This window comes from Thermobia domestica, chromosome 15 (genome assembly GCF_964235325.1).
Source record: "Thermobia domestica chromosome 15, izTheDome1.hap1.1, whole genome shotgun sequence".
Lineage (NCBI taxonomy): Eukaryota > Metazoa > Arthropoda > Insecta > Zygentoma > Lepismatidae > Thermobia > Thermobia domestica.
Window position 1 is genome coordinate 12,493,806 of NC_137468.1, and position 23,915 is coordinate 12,517,720.

General features: G+C 33.5%; 1 protein-coding gene across 1 annotated transcript in view; it reads left to right on the forward strand.

Moving 5' to 3' along the window:
* LOC145672079 (vesicle-associated membrane protein 3-like) overlaps positions 1-23,915 on the forward strand; it is a 100,358-nt gene that overhangs the window by 57,024 nt on the left and 19,419 nt on the right. Inside the window, exons 3-4 of the mRNA XM_081741331.1 lie at positions 13,244-13,322; positions 23,027-23,106. Of these exons, the coding sequence (XP_081597457.1) occupies positions 13,244-13,322; positions 23,027-23,106 (159 nt within the window). The remainder of the gene's footprint in view (positions 1-13,243; positions 13,323-23,026; positions 23,107-23,915) is intronic.

Consider the following 23,915-nt stretch of genomic DNA (forward strand, 5'->3'; position numbering starts at 1 on the left):
ACAAATATATATTTCCTGATTATACACATAGTATCAGTATTAAAAATACCCTGTAAAATCATTATCAAATTATATTCTTACAAGAAGACAGTTATAGATATGCGACAACCATTTTGGACATGAGTGCACATAAAACGATGACATGAACAAAATATCTCAATTCTTCAGAAATAAATTTTAAGAATTCGTTGTCAAGGCTCATGAATGAGCGAACACAATAATATTACCAGAATATTAACTTACCATACAGAATACAAATTCATGTGATACATTAAAAATTAAGTAACATAAAGTTCGGTGAAGTAGTTAATCTAAACCCTATATTTTGTTACAAAACGTATGGAATTGGCCTTACATGTGTGTATAAGTTTGTTGCATATTGTTGAATTCTGTGGTTTATGTTTGGGTAATATTGTGTGGAAATGCATGTTTTTGTACAGTTTTAAGATCATTATACCTTTGCATGCTTACCAGTGTATTGTTCTGCACTTTCGCAGAAAAATAAAAATATTTATGATTAATATCTATACAATATACTTGTTACCAAAGCAGTTTTTCATCGTATAACTTGAGCCATTTTTCAGGTCAACATTTTATCACTTTTGGTTTCTCATTATATAAAGAAAAGCGTAGAACGATTCGAGAAATGTTCATGTATGCCTTGTTCAAATCATACAAGAGTAAATTTAAATTAACTACCAGTAATCAATACTCTCATGATATGCTCTCCAATTTTCACATGAAAGTATAAAGTCTGTTTTACAAATTTTCGCTTCGAAGTCCCAACATTATCAAGAACAAAAAGATAGAAATAGAGAATAAACATACACTACCTACACACTGACAGATATGACGGAAAATTAAACATATATAAATGTTAAGAAGCGCATTTTTCTTTGTTGAAAATCAAGTTTTTGGATCTTTTTTCACCAGAGCTAGAACAAAACTGAACTTTGAGTTGGATGGATTGGACAGATTTTGTTACCTTTTTACTGACACTGTTCATAAGTCATATACCCACATGAACAACGACATTTAATAATAGACTTTTAAACCATGGATTCTATATACATAATCCTGCTCAATGTTACACAAAAACGATGAAAAAAAAAGACTAGAAGTCTTCGAAATATGGATGTGGAGAAGAATGAAGAGAATCAGCTGGGTCGAACGGTAAACAAATCAGGTGTTAGAAATAGTGAGGGGGAGAAAAGGACAATTTTAAATGTAATTGAAAAGAGGAAGAGAAAGTGGTTGGGACATGGGCTGAGAAGAAATTGTATCATGAGAGACGTGTGATAGAGTATTGTGGCAGGAAAAAGAGGGAGGGGCGAAGGAGGCTATAGTGGATGGCGGTATCAAAACAGAAAAATCGTACGTGAAGATAAAAAAAAAGGGTTAGCTGAATTCCTGCTGCATGGAAGCTTCTCCGTTGCGGCAAGTGTCCTGCCAATAGTGGCAGAATACCTATGTGGATAAAAAATGACTCTTTCGATCTTAATAATACAGGTAGGGCGCTTCTGAGCTAAAATTCGAAAACGAGATACTGTTTCTCGATGTGAAAGTTCGAGGGCACGTATTATGATAATTTATTTGAGAGTTTTGTTTCTGAAGTAACGAAACAAATAGAGAAAAAAATAACAAATAAGAAATTAGTATATCATTCCTTATTATGTTTTCGTAAAACTTGTAAAAGTTGGAGTTTTACATAAGCTATACAGTATTAACCGTCCCTGCATATAAACCACACTAATTGAAGGAACCTAAAGAAAAAAATGGTATCCGAATATATGGCGAGTGGAGAAAATCAAATAACAATAACTATTTACCGAGAAAGTCAGGGAAATATAATTAGGTAGGTACATATTTTATTTTATCCTAGGGCTGATGATGTTTTTTTTTTCTGCACGATCGTTCTTATTGGCAACAAACTAGTAGATCCATTTAAATAGAAATATTACCGGTATAACTTAGAGAATCTTACATAATCTTAATGTCTAATAACAAAGACTACGTTATCACGAATGTCGACAGTTTCGACAATGCTATTGTTGGATAACGTTACAGTATCTACAAAGCGGCCAGTTTCCCCAATCCAATTGTTGAAATATCGTTATTAGAGAATGAGAAATCAGCACATTTTTCGTTATGATGAAATGTCACTATTGTGTAAGGTAGCGAAAATAAGACATATTCTAATTTTTTTCAGTTGAAATTTGGGAAAAATGTGCGGCTTCTATTTGGGCCAATATGGTATATTTAATAGATCAGTTCTATTAGAATAAAGGAATCACAGCATGAATATATCAAAAACATAGTAATATTTGCTTACTTAAAGAAAAAAAAACTACGTACTAAAAACACTAAGTTTAGCTTTCGAGTAACTAATGACTAATTATCGGAATGTAGAAATGATAAGACGTCTGACAAATTATTAGAGAGGATCATAAAGCGCCAAGTTGTCTGTCTGCTTCCTGCCATTTTTATTTTCTCTAGTATTTTTCTCTTCTTTATACTTGGATGAAGAGCCTTTAGTGGCTCGAAAGCTCAAAAGACACATTTAATACTTTCATACATATGTTCTACCTAATCAATTAATTATATATTACAAAGTATTTTGTTTGATTTTAGTATTTATATTAGTTAAGTCAACTATGTTAATAGCAAAGAATTTAAAAGCAAGGAGAGAAAGTAACGCGAAATTTCACCTATTGAAGTGTTTTACTTAAGAGTCTGACATACTAAAAATAATACAAAATTTACCATTTTTCTTTTGCTTATTTCTCATAAGTAAAAGGAGATAATGAAATGCAACTTATCACAATAATAGATGCTGTTATTCTACAACAGAAAATATGAACTTGAAGAATTTTTACTGTTGCCATCCATAGCAATTACAATGTTGCTAGAAAAACATTTCTCCCAAAATCTAAATTAAGGCAGCAACTAGAGGAACGAACTCAACTGCATTTGATTACGTATAAGGTTGTTTTGGTATCCTGTGAACTACTATTTAAATAACATTATTATTTAATTTTAATAATTGTATGTTAAAACTATTTTGTTTATTACAAACTAAATACAACTGTTATTTAAAAAAGTAGTTCACAGGATACCAACACAACATGATACGTAATCAAATGCAGTTGGGTTTGTTGCTCTAGTCGCTGCCTTAACTTAGATTTTGTTAGAAATGTTTTTTCTAGCAACATTGTAATTTCTAGAGACCGGATGTTTAGGCATTAAAAACCTGGAAAATAGTCAGGCAAATAGGCACTTAAAATTTAAAATATAGGCAGTAAAATAGGCACTTAAAATTAAAAAATGGGCAGTAAGATAGGCATTAAAATGTAACTCGAAATAATGAAGATAAATACTCAATACAATTAAAAAAATACTTGCAAATTGAAATCATAGATAATGTTCGAAGAATATAGATATATACCTGTTTCTTAATATCTCCTTTACTATATATATATATATATATATATATATATATATAAACGAAACTTGACATGTATTCCATATATATATTTGGTAAATACATTCTCTACAGCCTTTATCAGTACACATAAAAGTCCAAATTTTATACTTTATCAGTACACACACCAGTCGAAGGTTTTTACAGCATTGACAGTACACATAGCAGTCCAAAGTTTTATGACATGTTTTCACTACAAACAGCACTTATAAAGGATGTTTCAAAACAACACGGACAACGTTTGGAAGGCGATTCCTGACACCAAGATAAATAAAAAGTATAGACCAACCGGGATGCACAAATGCTTCCTTTCGGAGTTATAGGCTGCTAAAAATATGAAAAAAAAATAACTTTATAGATCTATAACGGTACTAACGCACAATTTTTATAGGAGGAATTTGCCTACGGGCGTACAACTTGAAGTACTATCAACTACCTCTATAAAAATTGTTGCGAAAGTATCGCAGGATTTTTAAACATGGATATTTGCATAGGACACTTTACTAGTTCCTAAGTGAAGTCTTGATCCGACTACGGTAGGTCCCATAGTCATAGTATTGGAGCTATGGACCTTTAAATTTCATTTTTTTTAATGTTTTCGGTTGCCTATGACTTCGAAAGGAAGTATTTGTACACCCAAGTTGGTCCATACTTTTTGTTTTATCTTGGTGGCAGGAATCATCTCCCAAACATTGTCGGTATTGTTTTGAAACACCAGGTATTTCTCGAAAGGGAAAGAGCCCTTTCTTGAAATACTAAATTATGTATATTTTTCCCAATAAGTCTTAATTTGAAGAAAATGCATAGAATAGGCAACATTAGGCACTAAAGCAATTATTTAGGCAGGAATGGGCGAAATAGGCAAAATAGGCAAAATAAAATGGTCTTAAATTGAAACTATAACTACCCATATAAACTTTAAAACGTCATTTTTGATCATATTTTTAATATTAAAAAATAGGCATTTTGCCTAACATCCGGTCTCTAGTAATTTCTATGGATGGCAACACTGTCAGATTCATATTTTCTGTTGTAGAACAACATTATCTATGATTGTGGTAAGTTGCATTTCATTATCTCCTTTCACTTATGAAAAATAAGCAAAAGAAATATGGAAATTTTGTATTACTTTTAGTATGTCAGGCTCTTAATCAAAATGTGCATATTTAGTACATGCCTTATCACTAATATTTAGCAAAAATATAATTTTATCATAGTTCGATAGTTTAACAGTTTTTCCAACTTTCGAAAGTAGTCATTTCTTTTCGTTTACTTAAACAATTTGCATAAAAATACCCACTTTATCTGATAAATAAAACTTTTAATTCACTTTAGTATCCATACTGTATTGTGCAAGTAAACACTTTAATACATACACGTTAAATCCAACTCAGTTCATCAGTTTTATTCATTGCAATCGTTATTTTTCGTAGATATCCACCAGTTTACTCATTCTATAAATTGTGATAAAGCCTGATTTCGTTAAAAGAGAATCTTGTCGCTAAATGTTTGACGTTTTTGCATTTGATTTTTTATATTCAGGAATGATTAGGTTGTAAAATGATTAGGTACGTGATTTTGATGTAAAAGTTTTTTCTTCGTTTACCGGTAAGAATACAGTTTTTAATATAAGCCCAATATTGTCAGGCAGTTTTAAATCTACTTGGGTAAAAGTAGTTAATTCTGTTCTAGGTAGCTAAAAATAACGATGGTAGTGATATGCTACAACATATCAGTAAATGAAAATCTACGGACACGGATATCTGCTATATTCTTTCATGACATACAATTACGATTAAAACAATTAATTCCTGAAATTAAACTTAATTATTGCATCAATGTTCATCTTCCATTAATCAGTTCGGAATATAGCGTTATGTATACTCTATAGCGTTGTGTAGCATTTGTAGCGTTTGTACTACTCTTTAGACAAGAGTTTAAAAGCCTTAGTGGGTGGTATAGAAAGTTGACTTATTAGCCTTCTCCTCCCACTACATGGTAATAAAACAAATATTTTCTCCGAAATTTGGCCAACAAAATTCGAACTGGACGGCAGCTCCCGGCGAAAATAGGGAGGTGAGTAAAAGCTGATCTTCTCCGTCACATGAGTAAGGAATGGAATGTCTTAAATGGTTCTGCGAAGAAAAAAGTAGTCAGGAAACTCTGAGTGCTTGGTATTACTTTGTTAGTTGACACTTTCAACCTGCTTTCAACATAATATTTCTTCTTCCGTTGAGAAGAAACGACCCATATATGCAGGCAAGTTGGGCAATGTTTGTTCATTTTCTCCTTCTGTATATAGAAAGAAAGAAAGAAAGAATCCACATGTGTAAGTCATTAATCACAGTGTACGGGGGACCAAAAATATGGCAACGTCGTTGGGCACATTAAGTTACAATATCATTAATAAGAAGATACGGCTGTTCGGACAGTTTCAATTACCACACACTAAGGCTTTTAAACCCTTGCCTAAAGAATACCAAGCTGATCTTGAACTGAAACTCAGTTGGGGATTACAAGCATAAAAAATACAAGTTTCATGATGATTCATTGATATAAAAGGTATTAGTTCACTTAAATGTTCACATTTTTCCTCCAAAAATTAAACTAGTCATTCATAAACCATCGATATTAGTACTGATAGAAATCATATTATTGTTTGATAATTTTCTTGAAGAAATCACATCTTAGAATGTATTTATTTTTCGATTGTTTAGATAATCACTGATTCTTATTGTTTAGAGAAAGATGAGTACTGATTAATTTTTGACTGCTTTATCATTGTTCCTTCTGTACATAATGATAGTTGAAAATCCTAAACATTTAACTAGGTGCAATTGGTACTAACCATTGTAGTTTAGTAGAAAATGAAACTGGACTAAATTTACACAAGAAACAGAAGTAGTTTACCTAGAAAGGGATCGATTTCCTAAATGTATTGAAGCTGCAAGGGACTCTTTCGTACGTAAAGGTACCAATTAAGATTTTAGCTAGCTACAGATACATTAAAATTGCAGCTGATTGCAACTATAATTCAGAAGTTTCTAAGAGAAAGACGTGCAACGTATTCAGAAATGTTTGATATTTAAAGACTATGAAGCAGTTACAAACTTCAAGACAATATGGAGAATATTGTATAGTTAGACAAAATAGTTTTTTCTAGAACCTTTTCAGTAATTACCTGCACTTCTCATGAACCCTGTTACAGGCCAAGAACTTGTTACCAATGGCAAACTTCTTTAAAAGAAAGAGAATGCAATATTAGTGGAAGAGCTAATGCCAGGTTTGGTTACATCTTATGTGGAGTCATCAGCATTCCGTGCATGCTATATTTCGTGTAGGTTTAATTGAAACATAGAAAACATACTTGTCTATAAAGTGACAAGAACGTAGTTCAACTGAGTCGCTCGTTGCAAGTACTAAACAACAATATATCTCTGAGAGTAACTCTACTGCCAATTCTAAGGACATCTCTTGCATTAGTGGATAAGTCTTCAATATTGTCAAAACCAGAAGTGAGAGAAACTCTGATGATTTTCAACTTAAGTGTAATGTCTTTTAGACAGATGCATATATATCTAAAGATAGATAGTCTACGCTTCATATAAAGAAACGAAAGTATGTAGACTATTTGATTTAAGTAGAAATATGTGATTTATGATGCTATTTTTATTGCATTTTTGTACAAATGTTCTACACGTTTATACTTTGTCAATTCTGACGATAAAAATGATAAGATTACTCAGGTAAAAATTACTTTATTATTACAATTTGCAAGTTAGAAACACGCTGTTGTTTGTTGATGGAAGAATATCATCATATTACTATGTTTTCACTTCAATTCCGAAACTTTCCGATGTATTGTCTTCCATTTTTACTTGTGATGACAATATGTAACTTCGTATATGACACTTGTGTTGTCACAATCTATCATATATTATATTTTGGTAATTCTTTCAAAGTTAAAAAAAAAAAAAGTATGTAACATGAAAAAGATCTGCTCATAGAAAAACCGTGAGCTATTCTCGTGTGCATCGCAGAATTTTAGAATTTAAGTCTGGATTACTTTCAAATATTCTAATATCAGTTTGAAGATTTGTAAATGCTGATCTTAATTTCTTGCTTTCTATATGAGCTTTATATTATGTTAACAATTTATATTTCCAATATCTTTAATAAAAATCTACAAAAATTAACAGATATTAACAGATTACAGTTACTGGCTTTTAGATTTCAGTTTATGGTTCGTATTAACATATAATTTTTGTATATTATATCTACGTAGTTAGAAAATGTTTTTTAACAAGTTTCAGTTTTTTCCAGGAGATCTGTAACATGTTTATCTAATATTGTACATTAAAAAAGCAGTAATCTATGGTGTTTATATTAACTCTTCATTTCCAAACTTCCACATTGTTTTATGGTGATTATTCTACTTCAACATCAGGGATCTGGATTTTTTCTACTACTAAACCTTTACTATATCGTTGTTTCTGTATTTTGTAATTATTAAAGTAAAGTTTATGTTCGGTTTCTGAAGTTTCTATATTTCATTAAAAAGTCTTAGATCATTTTTGTAAAACGGATGGTGTTATCCATTTACAGTTGTTTCTCCGTTTTGCAACTTTTCTCTATGGTCGGAAAAGCAACATCAAAGATGAGCCCTATTTTTTTATATTATTATATATTTTATCTACTTGTACATTATTATCTGCGTTTATATCCTCCCATCTCTGATTGGAAAGTAAAGAGTTAAAATATTTAGCATTATATTCATTGTAAGATCTGAAAATTTTGTAACTGTTGGTTTCGTTAATTTCTGCAGCGGTACACTTTTATCCTTGTTACTTCAGAGTTATAATTTGAATCTCATATTCCGCGAAATCGGTATACATATAGTATCACCATACGTTTACTTTTTGTAGAAATATTTGATCGATTACCTTTCTCAGAATCTTTCGTAATTCCAGCAGGTTTCTAAAATTTCTATTATCAAATTATGTACATTTAATAGTGTTTGTAGATGCAAAGAAATTTTAGTACCTGAAAGATCGATATTTAAACCCCTTATTACAGTGAGTGAATATTAATGGTTCTGCTATAATTTCAGCGTAGTTAATCATCATCATCATAGGTATTCTGCCATTATTGGCAAGTCACTTGCTGCAATTGAGAAGCTTTCATGCTCCACATCTTCCGCTAACCTCTTTGTCTTCACGTACGATTATTCTGTTTTGATATTGTCCATTAATTGTAGTATACTTCACCCCCTACCTCTCTTTCCTGCCACCATACCTCTAGCACATACATCATGATACAGTTCCTTCTTAACCAACGTCCCAATCAGTTTCTCTTCCTCTTCTTAATATTATTTAAAATTGTTCTTTTCTCCCCTCACCATTTCCGACACCCTCTCATTCGTTTTCCGCTCGACCTAGCTAATTCTCTCCATTCTTTTTCACACCCACATTTCGAAAGCTTCCAGTCAGTTTTCATTATTTTTGCGTAATGTCCATGTTTCTGACCTACACAGTACAATACTCCACACGAAGCATTTTATGAGGTCTTTTTCCCAACTCTTTATTCAAGGTCCCACAAAATAGTATTTTCTTCCTCGTAAAGGCTTCTTTCTTCGTTCCTATCCTTGCTTATATTCCACGTTTACATTTCGTATTTTAGTGTAGTTAAAACACTTTAAAAATAGAATTCTGTATTATTTCCTAGGATTCAACATATATAAATAATTATTATGCATATGCTTTGAAATTTTACAATATTACTCTCACACTATGTGTCGATATTTAAATAAATAATTTTGTACAATTTCAACTAAAAGTCTGTTCTTGTAAGAATTAATGTTTTATCAGCTCTTAAATTATTTAACTAATCATTAGCATAACATTTTGAGAATTGAGAAAATCAAATCCGTTATACTTAAACAATGCCCAATTATACAAATTATATCATTTTAAAGCTTTATTTATTTATAGCAATACTGAATATTTTGAAGCAATGTTCTGAGCGGCTTATCTTCGCTTGTTTTGTTACAAAATATTTTCTATATTCTTATTCGATAATTTCATGATTAGTTTTCTTTATTGTTTCTTTGACAGATTAGAAGATTAAGAGTTTTCGATTCAGTATCTGGTTTGACTACATTAAAGTAGAACAACTTCTTGTATAGAATCCTCGGTAAAATATAAAGGATTGTTTTTTTATGCAATAAAGGATTATTATCATTATTATTGAAAAATTTCTTTCCCTTAGTCTGAACTTCAATTTTTATCTGAGACGACCATTTCTAAAACTGGAACTCAGCCCCAGAATCTTTAAGACTTTTAAAATTGTTCTTTGAAACTGTCTTGTAAATTCTTTTTTGGCATTGTTATATAAATTGAATAAATGTCTGGTGAAACAATATCGTTGAAAGAGTCTTTCACCGAATTTCAACGTATTCATCTTGTGAAATTTGGTTGCTAATTGGTTCAGTTTTCATTAAATTCAAAACTTTTTCTCTTGTGATGTCCGTTTGTCGGTAGGGAGTACTAGTCTCAGTCAGTTAACGTTCTCCGAATCAAGATAGAACAAAATTGATTCAATAATAGTAAAATGTTTTACCAAAAGCACTTCTACCCGAAAACTTAATTGTTCTCGTCAGTAGTCAACTTAATCAGCATTTGTTAGATTCTTAGGTAAGTTTTCAATATTTTGGCACATTCGTACACAAGAAACATCTGGTTTCAGTATATTACTTACTAATATTTTGTCACTAAGCTCTTGTGGAATTCTTTGGTAATTGTTTCCACGATTATTAGTTAAGAAAAGAACGCCCTGTTTCCTGTCGATCTATTTACCATGGATACTTATTTCTCATTGTTTCCTTTGATTTTCTTATGTAGACTCTTGTGATTGTACCTACGATGCAGATACATTATCTGCTGCTCCACAATTATTCTTGTTTGAAAGTGTTTGGATTTTTTTTTTCAGTGTGATTTGAGTTATTGTCTTAAAATTGGTCCTTTTGCTTTTGCTTTTCCATTGGCATCTAAGGGCTTCCATTTTCTGTATTTAAACCGTTTTCATAAATGCAAAATGCTGTTATTAACAAGTTTGGTTCACGAAAATTTCTTTATATATTTACCTTATCTGTCCATTAACGTCCGTGCGTCCGAAAGACAAAATATCTCAAGAACTAGTTTATAGAACACCATCAATTTAGGTGTAGGATATAAATCAGGGTGTAGAGGGTTAAAAGTTAGGAAACCGTGATATTCAAACCGGAAGTATTGAACTACTACTATTTGTAACGGTATTGGTTCGTTTTCGACTCTTGTCACTGTTTGGAATATCATATATTAAGTAAACAAGTCTATACTCGATGATAATTCATACCTCATTTCCAAAACAGTGCCTTGGGTTGAGACAACATTAGTCTACCTTGAACGATTCCAACAGTAACAAGAGTCGAAATCGAACCAATACTGTTACAAATATTGGCGCCCGAATAGGGACCGTACCCAGGAGAGTTGTATATGGCCCCCTAGCGAATAAGGATAGAATCATAAACGTCATAATACGTCTTCCCAAACAGGGACGTACAGGAACCGAACTCTAAAAAGTCATAATATAGCGCCTGTCCAGGGACCGTGTACAAAAGAGTCATATACTTTCGGTTTCAATAATATTAACTGAGAAAATATCTCGCTATACAATTCAAACTTCTTCACATGGTGTACATGGACACTGCTACTTGCTTCAATTTTATTGTATGTATTTTGTTCTTTAACAAGCTTAACAAATCAATGTTTCGTCTGTACAGGTACATTTGAAATCCAATGAGAGAAGGATTATTTTCAATTTCTTCAAACCAGTTGCTCTTTACTCGTAACACGTTTTCACATTACTACTTCCTTATCTCATCACTGTTGTAGTTCGTTTATTATACTGTATTTCTTGGCAGCCCCACATCCTGGAACCGAGTAAGTATTATTCCTTGCAGAGAAGAAACTCCTTGTTCTCCTCGTATGAAATTTGGGTAATGGTTGTTTTCTTGTAATCTTTCCATTTGACATATCTACAATGAGCTTGTTTTGGACCGTGTCAGTTTTATTCTTCATTCTTGAAATACACAAAATATGAGCATTTTCAAATTATTATTACATTTCGTTTACATAAAATCACGTTTATTACATGGTAGATCAGAAGCAATTAGCGGAACGTTGGTATAACTGCCTATATCATTTCCATTTATCGGTAAAAAAAAAAGAGTCCAGAAATGAGACACATCAATCGATGAATCCCATTGGACTAAACAAAATGAAATGGGTGTGTAAATTCTCATGTGCAGTTTTTGAGAAAATCGAAAAAAACAAAATATGAGATAATTTTCAGGACGTGAGAGAGTTTATGAGTCAAAAATATCACTTATTCCATTCGTTTCAAGGAACTAACGATACTACATGTACTTAAATCAGTGACTTTTTGTTATGTCGTAATAATGTATAAATTATAACAACGCCTAGTGTAATGACACATCACAAGGAAAGAGGAGCAAACAGCAAGAGTCACCCGAAAAAGAAAACTAATTAAAAGTCTACCTAAACTTAATTTATTTTTATAGAGCGTCTTGTATACTTATAAACCCTTACAGATTGTTACAAAAATTTGTCACAATCTTTTGAGAATAGTTTTCTCACATCGAAATAAGAAAATTCATATGAACCTGTGGTCCGAAGTGCATAGTTTCGTAGTTTCGTAGTTCGTAGTAGAATGTCGAAAACATGAAAAAATGAACTTTACAGGTCCATAGTTCGACTACTATAGGACCAATCGTAGTCGAGTCAAGACATCAATGAGGAACTAGTATGTGAACTATCTAAATATTCATCTTTCAGAACCTCCGGCACTTGCACAATCATTTTTAGAGATGCTATTTGGGAGTACTTGACCACTCTCCACCTACCTCTAAAAATTGGTTTGCAAGTACTGGATCATACTTAAACATGGATATTTGGATAGTTCACATATCAGTTCCTCAATGAGTCTTGACGCGACTATGATAGGTTGCATAATAGTGGAGCTATGAACTTTTCAAGTTCATTTGTTTCAGGTTTTAGGTACCCTATAGCTCTAAAACGTCCATATGAACTTCTTTTCTTATTTGGATGTGAGGAATAGTCAAAATATTGTGATACATTTACGTAACCCCCTGTATAATATATTAATTTATCCTCCTCTACATTTACTGATTACTTCTTTAACACAAATAATAAAGTGCAACATTTTTGTAGGTAATACTAAGAAACTATTACTCAATAAAAGATTTCTTTTAGTAATTTACGTATTTATGAATGTGTAGGTCAGTCAATGGTGTAAGGTACTTCATCTAGTAAACCAGGGGATACGTTTCAAAAAAAGAGAAGTATCGTAACTCCAGTTAAGCAAATTATACTTTACTAGTTTACAAAGAAATATATATCTTGTAATTTCTTTTGTAATCACTCTTTGGTTATGTCTACAATTAACATTGTTGTGCATGAAAACGCATCGTGTCATTCACACTTCGTACATTTTTTTTAAAAAAATATCTATATATGTATTTCTGTGTCTTTCATATTGATATTAGATCTGACTCAACACAATAACTTAATTTATTAATATTTTTGTTTATATATCTATTGTGAGATAATCTTTTGCATAGAATTACCTATTTTTAAGAAGAATATATTTTTGATCTTTATTATAAATCCTGCCATTTTGTAGGTAGTGAGTATTATGAAAACAAATGTTGAAAAGGTATTGGACAGAGATCAGAAGTTATCAGAATTGGATGATAGAGCAGGTAAGTGTTTTGTATTAATTAATTTTAACTTGGTTTTGATGTCCAAGTAAGAGATCTTCGAAAAAGGAAAAAATAGGAAAATGAAAAAGTTTTCACTTATCAGTCTTTGACAAATTAATATGCTATTAGAAGATTTTATTAAAGTTGGCTTCTATCTTTGGGTTAAATTTTGCTAACATTCTTTTAATCACCTCTACTTCTTCTTCTATTTCCTTCCTTTCTGTCTTTCTCTCTTGCTTCATCTTCTAAATTTTACATGCATTCTTACTTCCAACAAGAATGTAATATTTCAACAAGAATATAATATGTTACGTTCAGAATTCGATTTTACATTTCAAACTGTATATATACATATAGCTACGATACGATTACTTCGTAATCTTCATAAATAATTAAGAAGCTGAGCTTTTACTGTTTGTGATTTTCTCTTTCAGACATTTTTACATTTTATAAAATTAAGTAAATTGTTCAATATACAGAGTGTTCATTTATTATGTAGCCAAGATCCATTGGTGAAATCCTCACATCTAAACAATAAAAAAAATCTATATGAACCTGGGGTGAAGAACGCGTTATTTCAAAGTTAGGAGATGCCCCGAAATCGAGAAAATTGTAATTTTGAGGCTGCCTAGCTCGAACCAAGCTTCAGAGGTAATTTTGTATCGGCGCAACGAATTTTATAGACTGAGCTGCGATATAGGTCCCGCTCTTCCACCTTTCTCTCTAAAATCATGTGCGCCGGTACAACCCAACTGTGTAACATAGGTACTTAGATAGAGAATATACTAGTTCTTCTAATAGTCCTTTAACCACATTTGATAACTCATAGTTTTCGTGCTAGGCAGCCCCAAAGTTACCATTTTCTTGATTTCGGCATCTCGTAACTTTGAAATAACGTGTTTTTCACCTATATTCATATGGACTTTTTTATTTTTTAGGAGTGAGGATTTCACCAGCGAATTTTGGCTACAATAAATGAACACCCTGTATATTTATCCGTGTACGTATTACAAAATCACAAGAGATTATACATTTTTAATGATAAATTCCTAATGACAATAATGGAATTCTAACATGATGTCTCAATTTTCAAATAATACGTCAATTGTTTATTTATTTTTTAAAATTGTCTAAGTTCGTAGTTCTCTGCTACTTAGTGGTAGAGTGTTCCAGGTTCTAATATATTGGTACCTGTTACTTTTAATACCATAATTTAATCGTGGTATTTATTGGTCTTTGTACATCTACTAATTGAGTGTTATATTTGAACAAATTGTGGAGAATATATGATGGCATCTTTCTTGCATTAGGCAATTTTAAGTACAAAAATAAAGTTGATCTAAACATACGTGGAAAAAACACATTCACCTAGTTATATTCTACCAACATTTTGTTGGGTACAATTTTGGTAATTTTATTAATTTCACCAACTTCGGCAGAACACTTTGAAAAAAGGATTTTTAGAAATTAGGGTATTACAGAAGGTAAATTTATATGATAGAAAAGAATGGTCCTACCTTATGTAGTAGAAACATTTTTTGTTGTCTCTTAGTCATGAACTGGAAACTTCATCGTTGGTAAACCAGCCCTTCTTTATTTAATATTTATACAGTTATCAGATCATAACTGTTTAGTTTATCAAATTATGAGATTTCAGGTAACAAATTTAGTGATAAAATCACGAGCGTCTCTGGTGGGGGGGGGGAGACAGGAGGACGCGTCCTCCCAATATTTTGAAGTACAAAGTATTCAATATTTTATTCTAATTTATTTACTCACGACAGAATAATATAAATAATAATAATTATATTTATTTGAAATATATTCAGGCTGTGAAATGATTATAACAGAGTTCTTGATATGTCTTAGGGAGTCCGTGAAGATAACAAATTGGATCGAAGATAATAAACAGGTTGGGCTAGGTACTAGCATTTAGATAATTCCTTAGATGCCCCCGAAATTTTACATGCCAGAGACGCCAGTGGATAAAATAACTATTATGTAATTGTTTGATAATGAAGTTTTGTATAAATAAAATGATTTGGTCTAGGAATTAATTCGTGCGGTTGGTACGCACACATTGAAGCTGTAGTACAAACACAAAATACATAAATACCTTAAGAAAAATATTGTCCATCGCTAGCCACCACTTTCGCCCATCTGTCAGGCAATGTACGGATTCCGTGGCGAAAGAAGTCCTCATCCTTGGAAGCGATCCAGTCAGAGACCCATGTTTCGATATCTTCTGAAGAAGTAAACCGCTGTCCAATCAAATCGTTGTTCATGCAATCGAACAAGTAGTAGTCCGAAGGAGCAACGTCTGGTGAATACGGCGGGTGGGGTAAAACTTCCCATCCGACATTTTCTAAATAGGTTTTGACCGGTTTTGCGACATGTGGGCGAGCGTTATCATGTTGAACAATAAGTTTATCATGTCTGTTCTCCCATTCTGGTCGTGTTCTGGCCAGAGCTTGCTTCAAACGCATTAATTGTCGTCGATAACGTTCTCCATTCATAGTTTCACCCGGTTGCAGCAGCTCATAGTACACCACACCTTTCATATCCCACCATATGCACAGCATAACCTTTGCACAGTGAATATCTCGTTTTGGTTGTGATGGACCTGGTTCACCTGGTTTCACCCAGGCCTTTTTTCGTTTAGGGTTCTCGTAATGGATCCACTTCTCATCACCCGTAATAATTCGATGCAGAAACCCCTTTCTGCTCTGTCGTTGAAGCAGCAATTCGCAAATGGTTTTTCGTCTTTCAACGTCTCTGTCTTTCAATTTATGTGGAACCCAATGTGACATCTTTTGAATCATTCCCATGGCTTTCAAGCGTTTGGAGACTGTTGTTTCATCAACGCCTAATGCTGCTGCAAGTTGTTCCTGCGTTTGACACGAATCCTGCTCGAGCAATGCTGTCAATTCTTCGTCTTGAAATTTTTTTGGCTGTCCAGCTCGCTCTTGGTCTGCCAAGCCGAAATCACCACTTCTAAACCGTGCAAACCACTTCTGACACGTTAGCTCAGCTAGAGCATGGTCACCATACACTTCCACCAAAATACGATGACTTTCAGTCGCACTTTTCTGCATGTTAAAGTAATGCAGCACGACACCCCGCAAAAACACTTTATCAGGCACAAATTGCGCCATGTTCACTTAACTACAAACTGTTGTTGTTGACGCTTTAATCCACTGCCCTATACTACGAACGATACGCGATGACAGGGGTTTGCAACACATGTGTGGATACACGGAACTGTGGGACGCTCCGTTCGTTGCGCCATCTCTTGTCCACCCGCACGAATTAATTCCTAGACCATGCCAGAGACGCCAGTGGATAAAATAACTATTATGTAATTGTTTGATAATGAAGTTTTGTATAAATAAAATGATATCTTCACATTTGGCACATTTTCAATAACGAATACACAGTTAACATTTATCTGAAATACCAGGTTATTTTTTTAAATAAATACACATATTTCACTGGTTAATCTGCCATTTTTGTCAAATCAGAGGTGCAGGTAAGTTTGTTAGAGCAACAAAATTGGGGCGTTCATACTACGAGGGAGCCCAGTCACATTACTCACATTGTACAAATGTATATTATGTAACATGGTCCAGAGAATGATTAATCTAATCTAATCTAATCTAATCTAATCAAGCTGTAATACAAACAGGCCCGGAACTAGTCACAGAGGTTTGGGGGGGAGGCATGAATATGTTAGGGGGGCCAAGTCATTAAAAATTCTCTTACAAATAGCTATATTGTTTTTTTTTTTGTATTAATAATAGCATTTTGTATTAAGGTCTAGAAGGGTCACGAAAAGTTTAGGGGGGGCCATGCTCCGTAGCCTCCCTCTGGTTGCGGGCTTGAATGCAAATAGATATAAAGTTTGTGTGGAACGCTTAATTACATAGAAAAGTTTACATTGTATTTACCTTGTAAGAGTTATTTAAATATCTGAACATTAATTTTAATCCAAGTGTCCTCAACACTAATGAATTCAGAACATTTTTAAACCGAGAATCTATTCAATACTTGAATCTGGTATTCCCTTCTCGTCTGACCTTCTTCTAACTTCTTTAAATTAAATCTTTCCGTTTTCAGATACTGAAGATTTCCTTTTTTTCAACGACAATCTCTTTGTTATAACTACTGCTTCCAAGTAGTAGTCAGTGTCACAGTCAGCTCCTCTGAGTGATCGAACATCAATTGAGTTAGACTGTCTTCTTCTATCTATTAAAACGTAATTAATTTGATTATGTGTTGGTAAGGTCCAAATATATTTATGAATGTCACAACATGGGAATTTTGTACTTTTCGCGTTAAGGTTTCTAGACGTTGTAAAATTCACGAGTCTAACGACTTTGTCATTACTTTCCTTATGCAAACCTTTGCTCCGTATAATCGGTTTAAAAATATCCTTTCATCCTACCTTTACATTGAAATCCCCTAATAGAAATTTGTTTATAAAGTGTAATTTACATGAGAACAACGCACATTGATGAACAAATACCCAGAGGGCAGGCCTTATAGATCAGAAGCATTGAATAGATTTTAAAGTAAGATGTTGCTGTTCCGCGGCGGAAGGGAGGACGGGGCTATTAGGAGAATTTTGTATGTGCGTCATAGATCGCGGAAATATGAGCACCTGTAGAAACAATTTATATAGTAAAAGGAAGCATTAGATTTTTATGTTTAAAATTAGTTGACAAGAACTCCTCAATATAATAGAAAGAATTTTTAACCATTAATTCATATATAATATTCGTTAAATTTTGATCACATTATATTTTTTTTGTTGTTTTGTTGTAAAGCATTGTACCCCTACGCATTGATGATCTTGAATATACATGTAGTTGAGTGTCATATCACACTATATGAATATTATCATTGTTTTAGTTAAAATGAGTATGTAAATCACTATTTACTAAATCACAACACTACCTCCGCGTGTTGATATTTTTCATCTCTTCCCCTCCCTGCGTCCAATTCCTCTTCGTCTTTGATGTTAAATACGTGGAAGTGAATAAAACACAACTACTTGATTATGTGCTCAATATTTTCGAATATCTGTCTTTTAAAAAACCTATTAGAGGTCTTATTTTGCAAAATTCTATCTAGTATAGATCCTAGGATGTAAGTAGAACATTTATTCAAAATTTCGGGATTCTGCGGCTGACAGTTTCGATGTCGCGAACGGCAAATAATTATTCAAACCCTCTATCTCTCTCCTCTTAGGGGTCGTATTTTGTATAACTCCGTCTTATCTACACCTTAGGGTGCAAGAACATACATACAAAACTTCAGATTTCTAGGCCTAATAGATTAAAAAAACTCATTCAAGACCCCCTATCCACCCTTCGCAAAATCTCGTTTTATCTACAACCTAGAAAAAATTTATTCAAAATTTCAAGTTTTAGGCCTAATAATTTTGGAGGTCTGCTGATGAGTGAATCAGTGAATTTTGATACATAGAACAAAAATGTAAGTAAAGAAACATGACGGTGAAATATATATATATATCCTTCAATCACCTTTTTATTATAAAAGTGTCCTCTTTTATACAATAGTAATAAATATTACAGATAGATATAAGTTCCTGTAAAGAATTTGGTGATTTGCTGGTGAATTGGTAGGAGTTCAATGACCGTACCTCTTAGGAAAGTAGGAACCAAGACATTTATGGCCAAGGTATAGGTAGGTGCCTCTCAATGACCAGGCGTCTTAAAGAGGAGATTAAGGAGGCTCTCAAATACCATGCGTCTTAGAGAGTAGAATAGATACCTCTCAAATACCACATGTCTTAGAGAGTAGGATACATACCTCTTAAATACCATGCGTCTTAGAGAGTAGGGTAGATATCTCTCAAATACCATGCGTCTTAGAGAGTAGCATAGATACCTCTCAAATACCATGCGTCTTAGAGAGTAAGGTAGATATCTCTTAAATACCATGCGTCTTAGAGAGTAGGGTAGATACCTCTCAAATACCAGGTGTCTTAGAGAGTAGGATAGATACCTCTCAAATACCACGCGTCTTAGAGAGTAGGATAGATACCTCAAATACCATGCGTCTTAGAGAGTAGAATAGATACCTCTCAAATACCACATGTCTTAGAGAGTAGGGTACATACCTCTTAAATACCATGCGTCTTAGAGAGTAGGGTAGATATCTCTCAAATACCATGCGTCTTAGAGAGTAGCATAGATACCTCTCAAATACCAGGCATCTTAGTAGAATAGATACCTCTCAAATACCACGCGTCTTAGAGAGTAGCATAGATACCTCTCAAATACCACGCGTCTTAGAGAGTAGGGTAGATATCTCTCAAATACCAGGTGTCTTAGAGAGTAGGATAGATATCTCTCAAATACCAGGTGTCTTAGAGAGTAGGATAGATACCTCTCAAATACCACGCGTCTTAGAGAGTAGGATAGATACCTCTCAAATACCAGGCACCTTAGTAGAATAGATACCTCTCAAATACCAGGCATCTTAGTAGAATAGATACCTCTCAAATACCACGCGTCTTAGAGAGTAGGGTAGATACCTCTCAAATACCATGCGTCTTAGAGAGTAGAATAGATACCTCTCAAATACCATGCGTCTTAGAGAGTAGGATAGATACCTCTCAAATACAATGCGTCTTAGAGAGTAGGGTAGATACCTCTCAAATACCATGCGTCTTAGAGAGTAGGATAGATACCTCTCAAATACCACGCGTCTTAGAGAGTAGGATAGATACCTCTCAAATACCAGGCACCTTAGTAGAATAGATACCTCTCAAATACCAGGCATCTTAGTAGAATAGATACCTCTCAAATACCACGCGTCTTAGAGAGTAGGGTAGATACCTCTCAAATACCATGCGTCTTAGAAAGTAGGATAGACACCTTTCAAATACCATGCGTCTTAGAGAGTAGGGTAGATACCTCTCAAATACCACGCGTCTTAGAGAGTAGGGTAGATACCTCTCAAATACCAGGCGTCTTAGAGAGTAGCATAGATACCTCTCAAATACCACGCGTCTTAGAGAGTAGGGTAGATAACTCTCAAATACCATGCGTCTTAGAGAGTAGAATAGATACCTCTCAAATACCATGCGTCTTAGAGAGTAGGATAGATACCTCTCAAATACAATGCGTCTTAGAGAGTAGGGTAGATACCTCTCAAATACCATGCGTCTTAGAGAGTAGGATAGATACCTCTCAAATACCACGCGTCTTAGAGAGTAGGATAGATACCTCTCAAATACCAGGCACCTTAGTAGAATAGATACCTCTCAAATACCAGGCATCTTAGTAGAATAGATACCTCTCAAATACCACGCGTCTTAGAGAGTAGGGTAGATACCTCTCAAATACCATGCGTCTTAGAAAGTAGGATAGACACCTTTCAAATACCATGCGTCTTAGAAAGTAGGATAGATACCTCTCAAATACCACGCGTCTTAGAGAGTAGAATAGATCCTCTCAAATACCATGCGTCTTAGAATGTAGGATAGATACCTCTCAAATACCATGCGTCTTAGAAAGTAGGATAGATATTTCTCAAATACCACGCGTCTTAGAGAGTAGAATAGATCCTCTCAAATACCATGCGTCTTAGAAAGTAGGATAGACACCTTTCAAATACCATGCGTCTTAGAAAGTAGGATAGATACCTCTCAAATACCACGCGTCTTAGAGAGTAGAATAGATCCTCTCAAATACCATGCGTCTTAGAGTGATGTATGATCAAACGGTGGAGATTGATGCTTTATGTGGTGTTGCGTTCATTTTATCGAGAGATATTGCTGACTGCTTGAGTTCGTGACTTGCCGACTGTCAACGATGATTGATAATGTCTTCTTCGTGGCTGTCGTCTGATGTGTGTTTACAGCCAGTATGTGGTGTTAGAAAAGGGTTGAAAGAAATCTTGACCTTCTATACATGATGTTATACAAATAATAGTTACAAACACACTGATAGGGTGATACTGAAAAGTTGTATATTTTTCGTATAGAATATATTTATATTGATTTATTAGCAATGTTTGATAACAGCCGTGAAAGTTTAAAACAGGCAAATTTTTCTAAGTCTTGTGTGGCTATTGGGGATTTTTATTGACAGTTTTGAGTTGAAAGACTTAAAGAGAGATGGATGGTCAGTTTCTTGAACAAGGCTATATTTCTCACCGAAAATTATATGGGAAATGAGATTGAAACGTCTTGAACGGGGAAAACACATTGTTTGGATTGTAAGTGTTCTTCGAATGTTTAGAGCTGGTAAACTTGGAAGGAAAAGAGACGTTTCTGTTAAGCTAGAAAGCAGACGGCAGAACAATATAAAACAAAATCTGTTTTAGATGCCTTTGTGTGCTTCGTAACCAGTGTAGTTATCGATAGTTAATGCAGAGGTTGTTTATTTAGCAAACACCTCTTATGTTGTGTAACTTGTACAAGAAAAATACGCTTCAATTGAGGCTCTACGGGGAGATGGAGATGAGTATTTGCAGTGCCGGATTTCCCAATAGACCCAGTAGGCCCGGGCCTATGGGCGCAAGCTCCCAGGGGGCGCACGGCCAAGAGAAAAAAAATATCTAGAAATAAAAATAAATAGCCATAACTTAACATATTTTTTGAATTGATTTTTAAAAATCAGGCTAATAAAGCATTCTGATTTTGAAGTTCATTGGAACAAATAATTGTTGGTAAAGTTCACCAATCTTTTGTTAATACATTAACGGTATTTTGTACCGGCCCAGAACCAAGTAAATTCCTAAAAAAAAACTTGCAATGATAAAATTGCATCGTGGAGTGGTGTTTAAGCAATTAACATATAGGCCTGATAAATTTTTTTAATAAAGGTTTTTTAGGAAAGTAACTTTAACCAGACTAGGGGGTGGAAAAAGTTATTGGGCCTAGGGGCGCTAAAATGCTAAATCCGGCCCTGGGTATTTGAATCACTGAGTAGCTTTACAAAGTTACTGATATTTTGGGAACTGTGCGTAATGAATCTTGAAGGGAAACTGGTTGGGAGCCCCTGCATTAATAATGTTAGAGGTCTCAATAGGAACTAAATTACATTAAGTATTAAAATAGAATTGTGTTGGACTTTTTCGCGAACCAAAATTTTCACCCATTTAGCTGAGGGTTTACAAGTTGTACCTTTTTCAAAACATAAAATTTCTCAAATATAAAAGTAAGAAGCAAATCTTGTTAGAATTTGGATAGTTCGCTTGGAATTTGTTGTGCATTTCAGTTTTGACATGTGATAACAAATATTTCCATGTTATGTATTAGAGAATTGGTCATTTCATTTCTTGTTGAAAAAAGTATCACTATTCTGAAAACGTATTTACACTTTGCTCATACTTCAGCATAAATTTTATTGTATGCTTTCTGGTTCAGGATCACTTCACCATTTTTCGGAAGACTTTTTCACAAATATTGTCTTACACAATTAAGTGTTCTCTTATGGTACCTTTTTTTTTTTTTTTTTTTTTTTTTGACATGTTCTTTATACTAATTCATGATTTATTTGTACTTTAATGATAAATGCTACTGTATTTTCATAATTAATTTATTTTCTGGCCAAATAAATGTAATGAAAATGTGAGTTTAGAAATGCCGTTGATTACGACGGAGTATATTGTATGTCAATTTAATGTACTATTGAATTACAAAATCTTAAATTCTTTCGTATTTCCAGATGCACTCGAACAAGGAGCTTCACAGTTTGAAAAGCAGGCTGGGAAATTGAAAAACAAGTTTTGGCTTCAGAATATGAAGGTAAACAATCTTCTTCTTTTTTAAGGATATAGAGTTGCCAATCGTCCGGTATTTTACCGGACAGTTCGGTTTTTGACTTCCTTGTCTCGTGTCCGGTACGATCTCTAACAGGACGTTAAATATCCGGTAATTTTTCTTCGTACTAGTCCTATTCTCTGTTTTATTCAGATTAGTTTGGAGTGACGAAAGGAATCGTTTGTCAGTGAACATGGTTAAAGCAGAGCTTATCATTTGATTTAATATCGACCTGTCGTGCACGAAATTTGCTGAAGAGTTGAAGTCAGGAGAATTTATTGAACTTATCAAAACTGCTAAAGGTCAACAAAAGTACATTTTCAAGAGCGCAGCTAGCACTTCTTCACATCCTCAGCTACACCCAGATCCAGTAAAAGTATGAGGTATTACCAGCCCCAGTTAAGCTGATAAGACTTATTTTTCAAGTATATTTTGTACATTTCATAATTATATTGTCAATTATATGTGCTATTTTGTTTTAAATACGATGTACTATTGATGATAGACTACAAAAATTGCATGTGCCGACTCAAATAGAACTGGAATAAGTAAGTTTAATTAATGCTTCAAAATTAACTGAAGTTATTAAATTCGAACTCCGAATCGCTCACTTTTATGTAAGTAATCACTTTCAAGATGTTCACATTTTTAACGAGCATTGAGATCACAGTCTTAAAAGTATACGTACTCCAGGAGGGTGTCCGGTATTTCAATTTTCAAAAATTGGCAACCCTAAGTAGAAATATATTTATGGAATATAGTACTGTTATTTAAAACTGTCTATTTTTTTTTCA